General features: G+C 40.6%; 1 protein-coding gene across 1 annotated transcript; it reads left to right on the top strand.

Moving 5' to 3' along the window:
• The first annotated feature begins 1416 nt into the window (after positions 1-1416).
• On the top strand, positions 1417-20110 carry mfsd8l1 (major facilitator superfamily domain containing 8-like 1). The gene is made up of 12 exons (XM_080018097.1): positions 1417-1713; positions 9068-9253; positions 9447-9509; positions 10496-10615; positions 10775-10854; positions 11408-11756; positions 13893-13966; positions 14082-14295; positions 15312-15434; positions 15947-16077; positions 17342-17431; positions 18633-20110. The coding sequence occupies exons 1-12, from the start codon at positions 1638-1640 to the stop codon at positions 18654-18656; spliced, it is 1530 nt and encodes a 509-aa protein (XP_079874223.1). The 5' UTR covers positions 1417-1637; the 3' UTR covers positions 18657-20110.
• Positions 20111-20373: the final 263 nt, after the last annotated feature.

Below are 20373 nucleotides of genomic sequence, written 5' to 3'. Positions count from 1 at the left end.
AGTCAGTGTAAAATTTACACTGGCTTCCCCCAAAGTGTTTCATCCATGTGTTCCACTGAACATACACTTGAGCACACACTCAACATTTTACAACTTTTTGCCTAATATCGATATATGATGGTGTTGGACTAATTGCGTATGCATTGAAACTAGAATCAGGCTTTATTTCCCAAATATGCTTACACATACAAGGAATTTGATCCATTTCCGTACAGAACATAAACTTTAAAGTCGTAATCCATAAGATTATAGTCACAAAATCCCATATTTGATTTTGCATTTAACTGGCCTTTTTTAAGAAGCAGCCATTCACTGCATGTGTGTTCTGTATGTGCTCCTCTGCTGTCTCCGTTGTTGGTAGCGGGGTCCGCCTTTCCCGGCAACAATTCCAAACGCGGGAACCGGAAGACGTGAAGGGCTAGTTGGTTAGTTAGTTAGTTCCTCCCGCTCCTTCTGGAACATTGGGCGACGAGCACCCACCATTTGCTCCTTACCGGAATGGCTTCTTCTCGTCGTTTTCGTAACATGCTTTTTTTTTACGGGGTGATATGAAGGGCCGCCACTGTAAATTTGATAAAGCGGCGTCGCTAGTTTTGGTCAGTAAACTGTCAACGTGGATTGGACATTCACAAAGAAGAACAGCACCCTCGGCTGAATATATAATATAGAAAATGCACCACCCCCCTCCTATCCCATGGATCCCCAACAAAGCAAAACACTAAAGGCCTGTAATCTACAGTCTTATAATTTTCACTATTTACTACGAGTGCAACAGTGCGAGCAGCACATTCCACGTCACGAGGTACAGGCCGTGATTCATGATAGTAACGATAAATACAGAACAGTCACTGTATGTCCTCACTTTATTCACATTCACATGCCACTTTAATCCACATGCCACTTTAATGCACATATCTGTATATACATAAGCATATCCCCTCTATCTACTCCATTTGATCTCATTTTATTTTCATTGTATTTTATTTTATTCTATATGTTTTTATTTTATTCTATCAGTATTCAACTTGCTGTATGACGTTTTAGGAGTCAGTTAGTCGGTCTATTAGAAAGAATTGTTTTTCCTCGGACATATTGTGTGTTATCACCGGGGTGCGTTGCATTACATTTCACTGCATAAATGTATGCAAGTATGTATATGTATGAAAGTATGTATATGTATGAAAGTATGTATATGTGTGTGACGAATAAAAATCTTGAAATCTTGAATCTTGAAGCGAACGATGACGAGGGTGCGGACACGTGACCAGCCAGGTGAACCTGTGGGCGGCGCTCATTTTGACATCCGGAGGTGACGTCATTAACGCGTCACAACACGCTAAGCCACACACACACACACACACTAACTAACACTGGAAGCCGAGTGCAGCGTCTCCCTGTGCGGAGTTAACTGTGAAAGCGGCGTATTTTTTGGAATATGCTTCTCAATCCTGACAGCTTCTTGTTTTTCAAGTTGGCTCGGTTCAGGTTGGCGGAAGACCTCGGCTTCTTTTGGGACTCGCTGCGAAATGGCTTTGCGGTGGGATTTAATTGGACGCGCCGTCCATTGGATTAAGCCGCTGAGGATCCGCTGACATTTAAATTGCAGAAAAGAGAAATAAAACATTCCATCAGACACAATGGACTACCGAAGGAAAAAGAAGCTGACTTATTTCACCATTGGACTCATCTTCCTTCTGAGCGGCATTGAATATGGTGAGATGTCTTATTATTATTATTATTATTTGTTTTTATATTTAGATTGTTTGGGAAGTATACGACGTTCTACGTGGGGAATGGATTACTCCCAAGTCAAAGTCAAAAGATAAGTAAATCAATTAAAATGCGGGACTTCACAATATCTGTCGTACTTGAGAAGCTGCTCCGTCAAAAGCTGCGCCCGTATTCACAAAGCAAAACATCTACAGGCTTTAAAGTGGCCCCCGACCCACTGGTTTAGGAGAAACTCTTAAAAAGAATGGGCGTGTCAGTGCTAATCTGAGGACTCTCAAATATTCGGTCTCAAAGAGTATTTCACAAAGCTAAAACCAGCTCCCAAATCTGTTTCAAGTTCGGGGTCGTCAAGAGGAGGATCCCAGATCACTAAGACCAAATCACAATCAAATCCGTAAAGGGCTGCGGCCGGTGTTGTGCCAAGAAACGATCGTCCGCCGAAAAAGTGATCGCTACATCGACCTTGTCACTGAAAGGTTATCTATGCGTCACCATGACTCTGTTTCATTCATGAGGGTTATGTTATATTTGACAGATTATATCCCACCAAGCGGACGGCAATCACCTGTTAAGACACCTGTTACCCGCCTCGTAATGGCGTCAACGTTTAAGAAGCATTTAATGGTCCGGAGCTTTAAAAAAAAAAAAAAAGGTATGGCCTTAATCGCGAGGGTTTTATATATCATGGTAGTGCGAGTCGGGGATGCAGTCACTACACCAACAAACCGAAACAACCCAACAACAGCGAAGATCAAGATTCTGAAAACTCGACAGCTGCTTGCCTCCGTCACCTGTCAGTGGAGATACGGAGATGGAAGAGGCTGCTGACCATCAGCTGGACATATACTCGACGAGTCAGTATGTTGCTCTTGGTTTCATGTGGAATCAGGGTTGCTCAGCCTACATTTTTATTTTCCAATCTTTATTTGAATAAGGCAGCGTGATACCACTTTCCACAGTATTTCTATGATTAAATCACTGACCCATCCCCTATCAGCCACTCTGTCACTCTATCAAGTCACTGTGGGCATTGCTCAGGACACATGATCCATAGCAACGAGGTCAGCCCGCCCTTTCTCGTAGCTTAAGATTTCTCCCCATTCCCTAGTCTGGTGTAAATAGGTTTTAGGAGGAAATCCTTAGCTCAAAACTTTTACTGCTATTTGGGAGACCTCTTAATGGTAAGATAAAATGTTTTTTTGAAACTCCACCCCTGGGATAAATAAAGTCTTATGCTTATCTTTTCCCACATGGAATTTGTAACATTGCTGGATAAAAAATATCTGTATGTAGTCATTACCACATTGGCCTCCTTTACGGAAAAGTTCTGTATGGGGTACGTAATGATTTTGCGAGAGGCGTCTTGTATTACACGAGACTAGAAAACAGAATCGGCTTTTAGACCAGCGCCTCGTTCCCTGCCCCGTGGACTCTTCCCTCCGCTGGACTGAGAGGGGACAGAGCCCCATTCCCCGGACAAATCAAATGTTCAGTATGATAATTTTCCACCTGTCTTACACTCTCTGCCTCCTGAGAAGGAACGTTGTCCACCCGTTCTACCTCTCCCTGTCCGCTCACCCCCTCCGGCTTCGCACTCCAGTGCAGCCGGCGGGATAGCCAAGCGCTTGTGCTGATGTCTCCGCACCGCACCCCAAATTGTAGAAGACACGTCAAGGGTCTGAGTGGCATATTTAAGAGGGAAAAATAATACAAATTTAAGAATATAATGACCTGTCTCCGTAGAGACTGGACGTGTTTCAGTTTCTCGTCCTTGTAGCCGAGCGCCACGGTTCAGATCACACTTGCCAGTTTTCCGAATATTTATTTTCTTTCCAAAAACAAATAATTATTTGAAGATATTTGTACGAAATAAGTATTCATAAAAACCCACTATTTGCGCTTTTATTTGGATTCGGCTCTACCCCTACTTTTGCAATGTTACTGCTTCCATTCCCACATACAGTACTTCCATTCACAGCCGTTCCGCCAATTTGCTGGAAATGATAATGGGTCGAGAGTGGGGAGCTTTATGGAATGACTTTTATGGAACATCGACACTGGCTCTTGTTCCTACATGACGCCAATATGGAACATTGCCCGTAGATTTAGGGCTTTCAGTGCAAGTAGGGAAGGGGCTTTATAGTATGTTATCTTATCTTATAGTATATTATCTTATACTATCTTATCTTACAGTATCTTATTTTATCTCATAGTATCTTATATTATAGTATCCTATCGTATATTATAGTTTCTTATTTTATAGTATCTTATCTTATCTCATAGTATATTATAAAACAGTATCTTATATTATCTTATAGTATCTTATCTTGTTTTCTAAAGCTGCTTTCATGAATGCACTGCAAACCTGAAATTATCCGGACATTACCCGGAGGAGCTGTATGTGTGAATGCAAATGTCCGAATCATTTGAACTGGACATTACCCAAACTTTACCCAGGCAGCACCCGAGTACAAAGTCTATGTGTGAAAAGAGCAGGTGATTCCTGTTGATGACGTCTCTATCATGCGCCATTTATTTACCTTCATGTGGATATTTGTGCATGGAGTGTAGCTGCTTTATACTCCTTTCTGCTTCCTTTATATTCCTTTCCACTGTTTTGTTTATATTACCTCATCCTCCATCTTGGGTGTGCTAAAACTCTGTAGCGTCATTGTGTCACATCCTGCCTCCTGCTCCTCCTGCCTCCTGTGAATGCGTCTGGGACGGACATTTTCCTGTTGTATTCTGCATGTGTGAAAGGGCAACTCCAGACAAAGTCTGGACTGATTATGCAGTCATTGTCCGGAGTTCATGTGTGAAAGCAGCTATACTCATATCTTATTCTAAAGCGCTATTTTCTTACTCTTGTGTTATGTTGTCTCACTATTATCTTGTGTCATCTTATCTGATGTTATCTTACTCTTATCGTACTCTTATCTTACTCTTACTCGAATCTTACTCTTAATCTTACTCTTAATCTTACTATTACTCGTATCCTTCTTGTATCTTGCTCATATCTTAGGCTTATCTTACTCTTACTCGCATCTTGCTCTTATCTTGCTTGCATCTTACACTTATCTAAATCTTACTTGTACGTCACTCGAATCTTACCCTTGTATCTTACGCTTATCTTACTCTTGTCTTACTCTTATTCTCTTGTGCATATTCTCTGGGTGCGTTGCATTGTCATTTCACTACATACAGTATATGTATGCTTGTATGTGACAAATAAACATCTTGATTCTCTAAATACTCTCATCTTACTCTTCTCTCTTCTTTCTCTTGTCTATTTTATTATGTTACTTAAGCTCTGTGTTAATCTAACTTTTTAAAGGAGGAAATAATACGTTTTCTTGTTGTACTATAATTCCCCAATAGTAACTTATTTCAGAGGGTAAGTGTATAAAGCTTTATTCAAATAGCGCATATTCTACAAAGTGGCATGAAAACAAACACAGTGAAAAAAAAAAATAAAAAAAATAGAAGAGAACCTTTTTTTTAACTAAAGTTGTGAGGAAAATAATGTCTTAAAACATTAGTTCTCTATGATGATAACTTATTAAATATAAATGACATATCAAAGTTATCTTAAAATGATTGTTTTAGGTAATTCACTCACAGCTATTGCTCTCATTTAACAAGACTTGTCATTGGGCAAAGTTTATGTTTTTTTTTTTTCTTTTTTCTGTAAAGCATTAAAACGTAATCGGGGTCATTAACCTCTAATGTTTCACCAACTTTGGGGTTAAAAGGTTCTTGGAGAATTTTCAATTTCTTAAATAAAATACAAAATATTTACATTTCTTAAATATCTTAAATCCTATCCCTAGCTGCAGTGCATCTGAAACACACTGCTCATTTAAAGTTAATAAATAAAGCATACAGGTACTACTCACTTACCGATCGAGTTCCGTTCCTAGTACCAGGTTGTTAAGTGAATTGGTCGATAAGCGAGGACCCGTCTTATTTCACGGTAAGGGGCCGTGGCTGGTCTATATAGTGCATACATTGTAAATGATATATAGAGTGTATATAGTCTTATTTCACGGTAAGGGGCCGTGGCTGGTCTATATAGTGCATACATTGTAAATAATATATAGAGTGTATATAGTGTTATTTCACGGTAAGGGGGTGTGGCCATTGTGAACACTAGTGTAGTGAATACTGACATGCTGTGGGAATGAGACTGAGAACAGTGATGAGATGAGATGTATACTGTGTGTGTGTGTGTGTGTGTGTGTGTGTGTGTGTGTGTGTGTGTGTGTGTGTGTGTGTGTGTGTGTGTGTGTGTGTGTGTGTGTGTGTGTGTGTGTGTGTGTGTGTGTGTGAGAGTAGTGTGTATATATAGTGTATATAGTGTATAAAGGGTGATGCGCGATGAGATGCTTGACGCTGAGATGGTAATGTACGCAGTGTACGATACAGACTGGTCAGAGAGCTGGTCGTAAATCCGAACGGTCATTAAACAGGTAGGGTTGTTAAGTGAGGAGTACCTGTATTTGGGTTTTAAACAGTGAGTTGGGGCTTACAACAGATGGAGTTCTTTTGAAACTAACAACAGTTACTTTTAAATGGGGATGATCATTATTTTTCTTGTCTTCCCCACAAGCTTGTCCTGACTTAAGTCATGACAGGAACAGTGGACAGTGCCTTACTTCCCTGGTTAATATCAGGCAATTTGGGAGCCATGGAAACTGTGGACTCTGAACACACCAGATATACCAACACATGACTTAGTCACTGGGGCCTTCCACAGTGTGGAATCTGGCCAATTACCGAGTACTCAGTTGGAACAAGGATTCCTTCCCAGCAATTTAAATTACAGGCCCCTGTGTCTCCAGACCCAGCAATTTTTATTTTAACAGCTCAGCACTGTTCTTTGTCTACATGATAATGCATTCAGGTGAAAAAGAGCTTACACTGCAGTTAAAGTCCAAACTTTGCACTCTGCCATAATGCAGGTTTTTTAACGCTTGCAATGTCGGGCAAAAGTTTGGTTTAATTCCATGCTGTGAGGGACAGAGCCATCAAACACAGGAGTCGCAGGTGGATTGAAGCAAAATTGGGATTTATTGACCGAAAAAATATAATACATTTACAGTAGGAGGGTTGCAAAACAAGTGCAGGGGGAAACTTAAAAAAATTAACTTAAGTATGATAAAACTAAAAACAAGGTGAAAATAACTTAAACAGGAGTTATCATTAAGACAACTGAACCCACCAAACAGACCTGACCAAATGAAACAGGAGGGAACATACATACTGTTGGTACATGGCCGAACCAAAAAGACACAAGGGGTGAAAGAAATATCAGAAACAAAAACGATTAACTCAAAATATTATAAAACAAGAGGCATAAATAATTCAAGTGCACATGTTTAAATAAGTGCAGAATAAAAAAAACATTAATCTATAAAAATGTATTTATTATTATTATTATTATGAATAATAATAATAATAATTATTATTATTATTAACGGAAATAGAAAATACACCAGCCCCCCCATGAGGTTAAACTGAATGGACTCTTCCACAGCTTAAGTCCTGCAACTGTGGGGTTCTTTTCCTGTCCAGCGGTGAGAATAAACTTAAATGTTATGTGAGACAAACCTTTGTTTCATTATTATATTTACTTTGTATGTGCATTATGAATGTAGTCTATAAAAAGAACAATTTCAACAAACATAGGGAAAATATAAGGCCAGTTACAACAAACTGAGCTTGGGAGCATCCGTCACACATGGCAGTAGAGATGATCCCTGCCCATCCCCCCATGTTATACTGTACATTAGTAGATTCTTACGTAGTTCCGCCCAAATCTTTATGAAGCTCATCTCTGCCACCCTGGGGCCGCTGGAAAGGTTCCTCGTCCTTCTTGTGTACTTTAGAGCAGTGATTCTCAACCTTTTTTCATACCAAGGACTCTTAATTTGATATGCATTACTGTATACTGGGCCCCATTTGTTAAGATGATGTCTCTGCGACCCCAATATGAGAAGGTTTTTACTGTTCAACCTTCCACACCTGTCTATCCTACAGTGAGGGAGACCTGGAACCTCTTGAAGGACCCTCGGAAGTCCCCAGACCCCAAGTTGAGAACCACTGCTTTAGAGAGTCATCCTCGCTAACTGCTTGTCTCGCCTTCTGAGATACATATTGTGCTACAGTAGGTTAAGGTCGACCACAGGGGAGTCAGAGCAATTAACATGGCCTAATGGAAAACAGCGACGCTATGGAGACAAAGGCCTCGGTACAGTCAGCCCAAATTCCCCAAAGACCCACAATCTCATCATGTTCCAACCACGATGCAGGAGTCAGATATCAGGCTAAAACATGGAACGCTGTTCTGATTCCAAGAGCCAAGTCCAACATGCCAGATATTAAAGATGGGTGTCTGAATTTGACTGATCCCCAAACAAGCTAAAGCCCCAAAAAGTCTCAATTCTACACTGTCAGGTCAAAGTTATTAATTGGATCTGTATTCCTTATCGGCCCGTGTTGGCATCAGTATTTAAAAAAACAAACAAAAAACAAAAGGGTGTCTGTCCATCTGTCGAATCTATAGAATGGAAGCTGCAATTTAGGAAGTTTAATACACATGGGCAATATTTTGAGTAATTGAGTTTAGTGGATGAGGTAGGTAATACAGCTTATCTGCCTTTTTTTTTTTTGTAATATTGAGCCTGAAGATAGATTTTTCTATAGCTTGTTGCCTTTTGTATATTCTGTATAATTTTGTCTTTTCTTCTTCTTTCAGCTGTTCCAGTTGTCTATACAGCAATGCACCAAACGTCACAAAATTACAAATGCCTTATAGATGAAAATGTACTTGAATTGTGAGGAAAGTGCTTTATACAGGGTTCTGAGCAGGTCCTTGAGATGCTTGGAGTGCTTGAATGATGCTGGAATTAAGTACTGGAATGCTTTGAAAATAGCCCCTGTTGTGCTGAAGCGCTTGAAAAGTCCTTGGGAAAAAAATATAATAATTGAAAACTTGTGATATCCCCCATGGTTTTGTTATTCAAATTGTAACGTAATATAAAAAATCCCGAATCGCCCGAATGGACACTGAAATAATTTGAAATAGACACTAATAGTAGATTATCTATCTATCGATCTATCTATTGATCTGTGTATCATTCAATCATTTCATATCCCATTTAGAATCCAAAATCAGTTAGTTATTGCCCCCCCCCCCACCCCCCGTTTTACCCGTTTATAGATAAATGATAATAATGCATTTATTATTTATTATTATCAATATTCACAAAGTTAAAATAAACAGTAAAAGTTGTAGAAATCTGACTCTGTCGTTCCTCCCCTCGTGCCACCCCAGCGGTGATCCTGCCCACCATATGGAGGTACCTGCAGACCCTGGGGGCCGCCCCCTACTTCCTGGGTCTGGGCCTGTCGGCGTTCAGCCTGAGCGGCCTGCTCTCCGGCCCCCTGTTCGGGCACCTCTCCGACAAGACGCGCACTACCAAGAAGATCATCCTGTTCGCCAACCTGTTCGAAATAGTCGGTAAGTCCTGCCTGTCAGCGTCAGCAGCAGCAGCAGCAACATCAGAATCTATTACATCTGCAAATCATTCAGTCCAGCATTTCAGCACCATTTAGTCCCTAATCTGTTCCTCTTTCTGCTCTGTTCCTGTCTGCTCTGATCTACTCTCTCCACATTTTTTTTTTTATCCCTTTATCCTTTCTTTCCCCTCTAGGTAATTTCATGTACTTCATGGGCTACTCCAAGTGGCTCCTTCTGTCCAGCAGATTAGTGGCAGGTGAGTGGGAATTGACTTTAGGAATGCATTTTAATTTTTGCATGTTTCTTAGCTTTTTGAATGCTTTATTTCTGGGTTTTCGGGTTGGTACAGAAAATACGGTATGTTGACATATCAAATATTGACAAAACACATACGCCTCTGCACAATACAAAGATCTTCAGGGTGACCACACTCAGAGGAGGTGGTAAACAACAAGGACAAACCGTTGAGCGAAATAACAAAATAAAAACAAGGATTAGACATAATACTCGACTTTTACTTTTTGCTGCTCCCATGTCTGTTGCTCTGGCCCATATTCAGCCACATTGAATGGCATGTTACACACTACACTCCAGAGAAGTTCACATTGTCAGATATGAACGTCTAAATTCCTGATCCGGGATAGAATAATAATGGTGATAATGACAAGTAGGCAACACTAAAATTAAATTTGCAGACATCTTTTTTTACTCAGATCTCCCGTGGTCAAATAAAACATTCACATTTACCCTCGAGGTCAAGCACTCGGTCCACAAAGCGCTTGAGTCAACTGCAGGAGTTGAACCAGACTTTTGTCAATGTTGAATTGCATGATTCAGAAAGCACAAGATGTACTTAGCAGATGTGTAATCAGTCAAACTGGAGTGAGGAAATTCAGTCATTCATGATAGAAACCTTTCTCATACAGTTGGGTGTTAAAACTTTGAAATGAATGTAAAGGAGAACATGACTGATCATCTCTGGTTAAAATCTATGGATCATAACCATCTATTACTGTTTGTGCCGACAAGATTGGTGCGTTAATTTGGATGATGAATGACAGTTATTTTAATTTCAGTGGGAAATTCCAGAATGATCTGCATTCATCTCACAGCTCTTGTAACACTCGTGAATGACTTTTCTCTCCGTGCAAATCCTTTCGCAAAGCTGTCAATTCCAGATATTATCACTTGGTGTGTAGTTCACAGTTCATATGGAAATCCTTCGTCCCCTCCTTCCTTCAGGTATCGGAACCGGGGCCGGCTCCTCCATTTTCGGTTTTCTTACCAGGAGCACGGCTCTGGAGGATCGGGCCACAGTGTTCGCTGCTGTGATGGCGTGTCGTCAGGCTGGCCTCCTCATCGGTGTGTTCAGTTTCCTCCAGGTTGACTCTGTAATGATCCTAATGCCTTGAAATGCCCTTTCATCTATATTTATACACATACCTACGCACAATTGCACAAGAATAGTGTATGTGTATCTATATATACTTTATTTTTTATCTATTATTATTGTTATTAAAGGTCCAGCATTCAACATTTTCCTGAGATTATGCGACTTCAAGATGGGTCCGTTCGTGGTTAACAAATATACCGCACCAGGGGTAAGGACTTAATATGCATATGGGAATTATCACCACACTGATGGAAACTATTGCATTTGTACCATGTACCGTATATGTTTCTCTCACCAACAATATATATTTTTTTCCACCCAAAATTATTTTATTTATTCTGCCAAATTTGTCTCATTGAAATTAAGAATCTCTTTACCAGAGAGACCTGGCCAAGAAAGCAGCAGACAATTTTACTCAATACTCACATAAAACAATGTAACACATAATTGGCAGAGCAGTGCAGCATAAAAATACATTTGGGCCTTGAAATGTGGGGGAAATATAGATGGAAATCTATAATGTTATCTCAAATGTCCAAATTAAAAAAAGCCGATTTTTGGATTTCATTTAAATCAGTCCATTTTTAATTGATCGACTTAATAAATTAATTTACCAAGTCACCGAGGAAAGCAAAACCAAAATAGGCATTTTTTTCCCCATCTTCCTAATAATTTAACTTTTCTTTTAAAATACATCTTTATTTAGTATTGTAAAAGTATTAAATAAGGAAACAAACCTTAACCTCTGTTCTGCCTCTCAGCTCTTCATGTGCCTGCTGTGGATGCTTCTACAACTGGCTGTGCTCTTCATGTACTGGGACCTGCCCCCCGTGGAGCTGAGGGAGAGCACGGCGAGGGGAAGGCGAGGAGAGGAGGGCGTGGCCGGGGCGGCGGAGGAGGCAGAGGATGATGATGACGACGACGACGACGAGGTCAAGCCCCTGGTGGGGCCTCACGAGCTGCTGGGCTCCTACGGCTCGCTGGTGACCCCCGACCTGCCCAGGAGCTGCCATGCCTCCAATGGCAACCTGCATCCTGATTCCCGTCCTGACTCCCCCACCGTGCCCGATGAGTCGACCAGCCGCTTTAGGAAGTTCAGCATGGGCACAGGTGGGTTGGGGGCAAGTGGGTGTGTGTGTGTGTGTGTGTGTGTGTGTGTGTGTGTGTGTGTGTGTGTGTGTGTGTGTGTGGCTAAAAAAGATAAATATAGAGGTGTGTGTATTAGAGAAAGGTGTGTGTGTGTGTGTGTGTATATATATATATATACAGTGGGGCAAAAAAGTATTTAGTCAGCCACCAATTGTGCAAGTTCTCCCACTTAAAAAGATGAGAGAGGCCTGTAATTTTCATCATAGGTACACTTCGACTATGAGAGACAGAATGGGGGGAAAGAATCCAGGAAATCACATTGTAGGATTTTTAATGAATTAATTGGTAAATTCCTCAGTAAAATAAGTATTTGGTCACCTACAAACAAGCAAGATTTCTGGCTTTCACAGACCTGTAACTTTTTCTTTAAGAGGCTCCTCTGTCCTCCACTCCTTACCTGTATTAATGGCACCTGTTTGAACTCGTTATCAGTATAAAAGACACCTGTCCACAACCTCAAACAGTCACACTCCAAACTCCATTATGGCCAAGACCAAAGAGCTGTCAAAGGACACCAGAAACAAAATTGTAGACCTGCACCAGGCTGGGAAGACTGAATCTGCAATAGGTAAGCAGCTTGTTGTGAAGAAATCAACTGTGGGAGCAATTATTAGAAAATGGAAGACATGCAAGACCACTGATAATCTCCCTCCATCTGGGGCTCCACGCAAGATCTCACCCCGTGGGGTCAAAATGATCACAAGAACGGTGAGCAAACATCCCAGAACCACACGGGGCGACCTAGTGAATGACCTGCGGAGAGCTGGGACCAAAGTAACAAAGGCTACCATCAGTAACACACTACGCCGCCAGGGACTCAAATCCTGCAGTGCCAGACGTGTCCCCCTGCTTAAGCCAGTACATGTCCAGGCCCGTCTGAAGTTTGCTAGAGAGCATTTGGATGATCCAGAAGAGGATTGGGAGAATGTCATATGGTCAGATGAAACCAAAATAGAACTTTTGGGTAAAAACTCAACTTGTCGTGTTTGGAGGAGAAAGAAAGCTGAGTTGCATCCAAAGAACACCATACCTACTGTGAAGCATGGGGGTGGAAACATCATGCTTTGGGGCTGTTTTTCTGCAAAGGGACCAGGACGACTGATCCGTGTAAAGGAAAGAATGAATGGGGCCATGTATCGTGAGATTTTGAGTGAAAACCTCCTTCCATCAGCAAGGGCATTGAAGATGAAACGTGGCTGGGTCTTTCAGCATGACAATGATCCCAAACACACCGCCCGGGCAACGAAGGAGTGGCTTCATAAGAAGCATTTCAAGGTCCTGGAGTGGCCTAGCCAGTCTCCAGATCTCAACCCCATAGAAAATCTTTGGAGGGAGTTGAAAGTCCGTGTTGCCCAGCGACAGCCCCGAAACATCACTGCTCTAGAGGAGATTTGCATGGAGGAATTGGCCAAAATACCAGCAACAGTGTGTGAAAACCTTGTGAAGACTTACAGAAAACGTTTGACCTCTGTCATTGCAAACAAAGGGTATATAACAAAGCATTGAGATGAACTTTTGTTATTGACCAAATACTTATTTTCCACCATCATTTGCAAATCAATTCTTAAAAAATCAGACAATGTGATTTTCTGGATTTTTTTTTTTCTCATTTTGTCTCTCATAGTTGAGGTAGACCCATGATGAAAATTACAGGCCTCTCTCATATTTTTAAGTGGGAGAACTTGCACAATTGGTGGCTGACTAAATACTTTTTTGCCCCACTGTATATATATTGTCTAAAATTGGAATGTCTCGTAAACCACTGTCCGAAACTTTCCACACATAATAATTACCTTCGGTTTTTAGTATTTGTCCTGTGATGGCCCCCCTGCTGTGTTTTTCCTTGTCCGTTGTTTGTCTGTGTTGCCTTGTTAGGCGTTAAGTGTCTTGCTCAAGGACACTGCGGCATCCGCCCAGGAGGATCCGGGTATCGAACCGGCAATCTTCCGATTACTAGCCTAGCCTATTAGTAGCCACACTTGGTGCTTGGCGGGTGTTCATCTTAGACCCTGTGTTGAGCTGTCGTCTTTACCTGTTGATGACCCTCTCCCTTCTTTTTTAAGCCCTTGAATTTTCATCGTCGCTCTTCCTCTGTAGAGTTCTTGAGGGAGGAGGTGATCGTGCTCCTGGCCGCTCAGTTCATCACGCTCTTCAACCAGACGGCGTTGGAGGTACAGTGACCGTAGGACGCGCTGAACCAACAAACGTCCCTCTTTCATTCTTTGATGGACAAACCATCAACATCTGCACCACAAACGTGTGTCTCACCCCTCTCCCCGCCCCCAGACCATGGTGACCCCGCTAACCCAGAAGTACTTTAACTTCGGCGAGCTGGAGAACAGCGTGATGTACTGCGTGTGTGGCGTGGAGGTGATCGCCGGCTTCCTGTTCGTGCGCTGGCTGAGCCGGCGGGCGGCCGAGCGCGTGGTGCTCGCCGTCGGCCTCATCCTCTGCAACATCTCCTGTGTCTGGTGTCTCATCTTCCTCGCTCACCCCGTGGGTCCGTCCCAAAAATCAAACCCTGGCTCTTATCCATGTGTTTCTGACAGCCTCTGGTTGACATATGCACTTGTATTTCAGCCACCTTTAATGATCATGTGTAGTTTTTGTTAATATGGGATGCCGAGTTCTTTCAGACGGATTGACTTTGCTCTCATCAAGAGTTAGGTTCAGGCATTAAGGCCTCGTCCACATGTTTATGGATATTTCTGAAAACAGCCCCGTTCTCCCCTTCACAACTAGCTCTGCTTCTTTATCAAATTCACCGCAGCTGCCTTTCACTGCTTGAGCCCGGCCGATCTTTGGATTCCAGCCGGGAAAGGCCTGGCGGACCCCGCCACGAACATTGTAAACAGCAAAGCATATAGAGGAGCACATGCATAACAAAAATACAGAATTAGGACTGCAGAAACATAATTTGAATAGAATTTGAATATTAAAAATAATCACTATTACAATGATGAAAAATGGCATTAGATAAAAAAAACAACCAAATTGATTAAAAATGTTTTGGCTGATGTTAGCAAATCACTACACAATAATACAAATTTTTATATAACTGAATATTAAAAATAATAAAGCATACAAATTCAAATGGGATTATAGAGGCATATCTGCAGCCCTAGTCAGAATGGCTGTTTCTTAAATAAGTTCCAGACAAATAAATATGGGATGAATATCAAAGATCAGATTTAATGGTTATTTTCTTTATTTTTTAAAGTTACAGACTTTAAGGTTGAAATTCAGCGTTAGATTTCATTTGTCACTAGAAATCGAATTTGGTGTCCATTCACTTATTATTCATGTTCATATTCATGCTCTACGTTTCATATTCATTTTTCATATCAAGTTTTACCAGTGCACAAAAGCAAATTTTGGATATATTCTGTTGCTACTCATAACTAATTAGGATAAATGAACAGCATTATTATCTTTTCTTTTAAAAGAATAATAAAGCCGTAACTACAGTAGAATAACTTTTTGAAATAACATTTTGTCCTCTATGGTGCACCGCAGGCGACTACCCCTGGCAGCTGACGGAGTTCATTATCGGAGTGTTCCTGCAGGTGCTGGGGCTGCCCTTCGTGGCAGTGGCCCAGGTCTCACTCTTCTCCAAGGTCACCTCAGAGAAAACCCAGGGTGGGTAACTGCCAAAAGTCAAAGTACTACACATTTTAAATGTATTTATTTATATTGTCTGAAGTGTTTATTTCTAGATGGCTCTGTTTCTGTTACATCACATTGCAGTGATGAATTGAATCGATCATTGATTGATTGTTTGATTTACGTTGATAGGTTAGATAGATTTATTCCCTTGTCTACAACTGTGATGGACTTATTCCTCAGTGTTTTCTATTCATGTGCCTGCGTTCTGTTTATGCATTTGAATTTGTGCTCCAATTTATCTGTATTTATGTTTGTGTGAAACAAGTTATACATCTCGTCCACAGTTGTTGGAAACGACTTTGGCTCAAGCCTGATTTGTTTTTATTTATTTTAAATACAACTTGATACTACCGACATACTAATGTACTTAAGTCACTTTGACAAAAGCGTCTGCTAAATGATGTCATATAAATAAACTTTAGCTTCCCCATCTGAATATTTGGTCGTATTTAAAGTGAATGTTCCCAATGATGATGTGTTTTTAGGTTTCAGCCAGGGGGTGCGTCGCTCTGTGGGGGGTCTGGCCACCATCCTGGGCCCCCTGTGGGCTGGGGGCCTCACGGAGAACATGTACATCATGCTGGGGGTCATGATGGCTCTGCTGTTACTGCTCACGGTAAGAATGCTGTAGATCTGTGTTATATACGTTATCATTGTTTATGTTATTATATATTACTATATATTCCCACAGCACTATCCCACTATCCTGTTACCGGTTACTAAAAACGTCACAAACACATGGAAAGGTGGTATTATTATGGCCGACGAATATTAAGTGATGCAAGACTCGCAAACGATTTATTCATAGCGAACAAATCTGTGAAATTAAAATTTGTACTGAGAACCGAATCTCAGAAAAGAGTGGAACCTTTCATCAATACCAATAGTTCCAACTTTCAGTGTGAAACTTGAGCTTGTTCTGATGAACACAGAGCTGCTGTCCTCTCTGCAGCTGATGAATTACATGAATTGGTGCAGCCTTGCAATTTGGATCTTGCAACACAAGAGCTAGTTTCCATTACTTATTTTAAGTGGAATATGGGAAATTATGTGTGAAATTGTTTTTTTTTTTTTTTTTTTTTTTTTTTTTTTGGCTGGTTTTGGCTCACCTCTCCCGGCATCACGGTGTAGAAATCACAAGTAGGGTGGTGTGAAGCGAGTGTGTCGTTTTAGTTGACAATTAATGATCATACCAAAGATTGGGATTAAGAATTTGATGGTACTTGTATTCTTTTGTTCATTTCATGCCACAGTTGGATAGTGTGATAATACACTCTCACCTTGCGCAGGAAATACACTATTTCCACTGAACAGTGGAAAATAGGTGTGTGTGATTTTCCTCAACTCAATGGAAAAACAACAAATTTGCACTGTTTTAATTTCTAACACTGGCTTAAAAATCACCTTCAATTTGGATAGAAACAAGAATGTGGCATCTAACAATAAAAATAATAAAAGATTCTGATAAGCTCCAATATTTATTATGTGATAATTGTGACTGGTTGAAGCCTACCTCACACCGCCATATTTGCATCCGATATCCAGATCCTCCGCCTAGTGGCCGTCAGATGAACTCGGTCTGGGTCATCGCAAAACATCCCAAAATGGGAGAGCTTGTTTTTACTACAACAGTGAGAAGTTTGCTCAGCCGGACATTTTCCATCTCCATAGAAATGACCGGACTTCCGGTTTGCTCTTGGCATTTGTCGTATTGGGTGCGAAACAGGCGCTAAGCTTGTGCTGTTGCATTTATTATTTATTCATTGGTTTGTTTTCATTCTGTCCAGGATGTCAGTGTTGAATGCAAGCTTCCAGGGTCCATGTTTTCCGTTTTTTGTTTTAGTATTTTGTCGTCACCTTGTTCCTCCGCCTCCTCTCAGATGCTGCTGTTCTTCTCGTACGAGCGGCTGGTGGAGCCGCCGGTGGTGGAGCATGCAGACAACCCTGACGACTCCCAGCTGAACACGCAGGTGGGGTTAAAGTTTTGTATTATAGCGGCGATTCAAAGTTCTTTATTTGTCACATTTCCTGTCAGACAGGAAAACAGTGCCGTGCCATGATGAAGTATGAGGCAGGTGTTGGATAGAGAGAGACGCTTTATTCATCCCCAGGGACGATTTGTAGTGTCCCAGCAGCAGAAAACAGATCTTAATCAAAGCAATAGAATAAAAAATATGAACATTTATTCTGTATTTGTGTATTATGTATTTATTCTCCCTGACGGGGAAAAATGTCGATAGTTTGTGTCCCAACCTCTTTCAAAATTATTTCAGTTATAACAATGTATGTACTTTATTTAATCAGGTAGTCTCATTGATTCCTCTATTTTATTTTTATATATTATATTAAAATATGATAAATATATGATATTATCCACACAAGACAGAAATAGGAGCTGAAACAATCTCACAATCAGCCGAAGAACATTATCATTTCTACCTTTTATTGGGTTTTATTGCCTCCTTTCATATCATTACTATTTTTTACTATTTCATTATTACTATTTTATATTTTTGATTCCTATTTTGACCTCTGCTTTTTGAATGCACCCATTTGCTCTTCATGCAAGGCAAGACATTTCTTTCGGGATAAATAGTTTTATCTTCTATCTCTTATCATCTGCTATCGTTATTCCAGTATAAATATCTAATCACAATTATTCCACATGGATTTTGACAGAATTCAAATATGCCATTAGTTGATGGTTTAGAGCCATAAAAACATGTTGGGTTTTGTTTTTGGGTTGTATGACTTTTGTATGACTTTATTTTCCGTGGTATCTGTTTTTGTTTTTCATCACTTCAAGAAGAGTGCAGTAACTGTGAGTGTGCTGTGTTTAAATTCTGAATTAAACAAGCTCTATGAACAAGGTGCCAGAAACAAACGAGTGTTTTCGCCATCTTTACGTGACGTTTGTCTTTGAATGTATTCAAGAAGCAAGTCGTTTCTTGATACAGTGTAAATGTTTTAACGCGCCCTTTTCCCCACCCTGACAGAGCTCGGGCTCTCTAACCACTCAACTAGTTTATTGGTTCAAATATTTGAATATGAATTTGGCCCTTGGGAGCATCACTCCCTCCTCAGTCACTCCTCATTACTCCTCTCCCTCTCTCTCTCTCTCTCTCTCTCTCTCGCTTATTTTTTCTTTCTCTCTGTTTCTCTCTCTGACAGAGTGACGATGGAGGTTCCTCCTGAGTTCTTCCACGGTTTAGCTCCCCAGCTCCCCTCTTCAGACTCTCCAGAACACTGTGGGAGGTGAACGAACCCAAACGTGTGTTTATATTTCCCATGGAAATATAGAAACCTGCCCGAGCCGCAGACCAGCTGCAAAACATTGTTGTTGTTGTTGTTTTTTTTTTCTTCAAAGTTCTAACTTCATGTGACAGAAAATCAGGTCCACCAGTTTATCCTCAGAATAACTTATTGTTTGGGTAGTTAATAAAATGTCGCACAATTGGCATTTGGAGTTTGTGGGTTTTTTTTTTTTTTTTTTTGTTACAATAAATACATCTACAATAAAACCACACACAAAAAAAACACTGTTATTATTGGTTTTGTCTGGAGAAACGGGGAATGCAGTGTTACGTGCCAGACAGGGGCGAGGTGCCTGTTGTGTGTTTTTCTTCCATCCCCGGTGGAGATGTAATAGCGGAGGTCAACCAAATTATTATTATTTTTTTATTTTATTTTGTTTTTCGGGAATGCAGGAAGATCCAGAGAAAATCGCAGGGTTGACAGCTGCGCGCTTCTTACACAGAACTTGGCACTGAGGAAAACGTGAAGCGACCCGCTTGTCTGTGCGACAGCGGCAACAATACCACTGGGGAAACGTTAGGAGGGGGAGAGTTGAAAAGTTGTCTTTTGCCCCTTTTAAGAAAAGACACGGAATGAGACAAAACACAAAAGCCACAACATCATGGACGTGAGCAACAACGGATGCACCAATTTATCTGCAAATTCAAATAATATTCAACAAAATTATTTAGTGTCTAATTATATATAAGAACTTATGAAAGTAATAACCTGGACCCGCAACTATCACCAGACCAATCGTGCCATGAGGCCGTGTCCAAATCCTTCATCTGCTTCCACAGGGATACGCTCTCCCGCCAGCGAATCAGAGATTTACTCAGCGTGAATGCAGCGCAAAACTCCACAAATAGTTGTGGCTCCAGGTTTTAGCTTGAATTGTTATTACTTGTATACATTCTTATATATAATTACAGACATTAAATAATTTAGTTTAATATATTTTAATTTGCAGATAAATCCGTTGCATCCGTTGTTTCCCACTTCTGTTATGTTGTTGCATTTGTGTTTTGTCTATTTACATGTGTTTTCTTAAGTTGTAGTGTTGTGTTGTGGCTTTTGCATTTGTGTTTTGTCTCTATGTGTGTTTTCTTAGGTTGAACTCTCAGGGCCACTGTACTTGTAACGATGCTGTACCGTTCCTCGCCACTAGTCGGGGCCCTCGTCCTATTTTTTACCAAAGACAGCTTCACTTTATGCAACTTACTTTATAAGTTACTGTGAACGTCCTGGGTGTATTTCCAGTGCATAGCTTATTCAAAAAAGCCAAAAGAGTCCACTTGGAATTATTGAAAAATATATATTTGGTGAAAAGCAGTGTCCCTTCATCATCCTCATCGTCATCCGTCCTTCATCAATGTTTTTGGGATATGATTTGAATTGTCCAGTGATGAATAACAGATAAGAAATAATAAAATAAAATAAACCCGCATCTAATTTTTTGTTTACATTTTTTATTCTAATATTTAACATATTGTATTCTACAGCTGTTCAAAACCCCCTTTTATTTTCTAATTTTCTCACTCAGTCTCTGTGTGTGTGTGTGTGTGTGTGTGTGTGTGTGTGTGTGTGTGTGTGTGTGTGTGTGTGTGTGTGTGTGTGT

The sequence above is a fragment of the Zeus faber genome (genome assembly GCF_960531495.2).
Source record: "Zeus faber genome assembly, chromosome: 1".
Lineage (NCBI taxonomy): Eukaryota > Metazoa > Chordata > Actinopteri > Zeiformes > Zeidae > Zeus > Zeus faber.
Note: the sequence above shows the minus strand (reverse complement) of the source record. Positions and strands in the feature narration are given on the sequence as shown.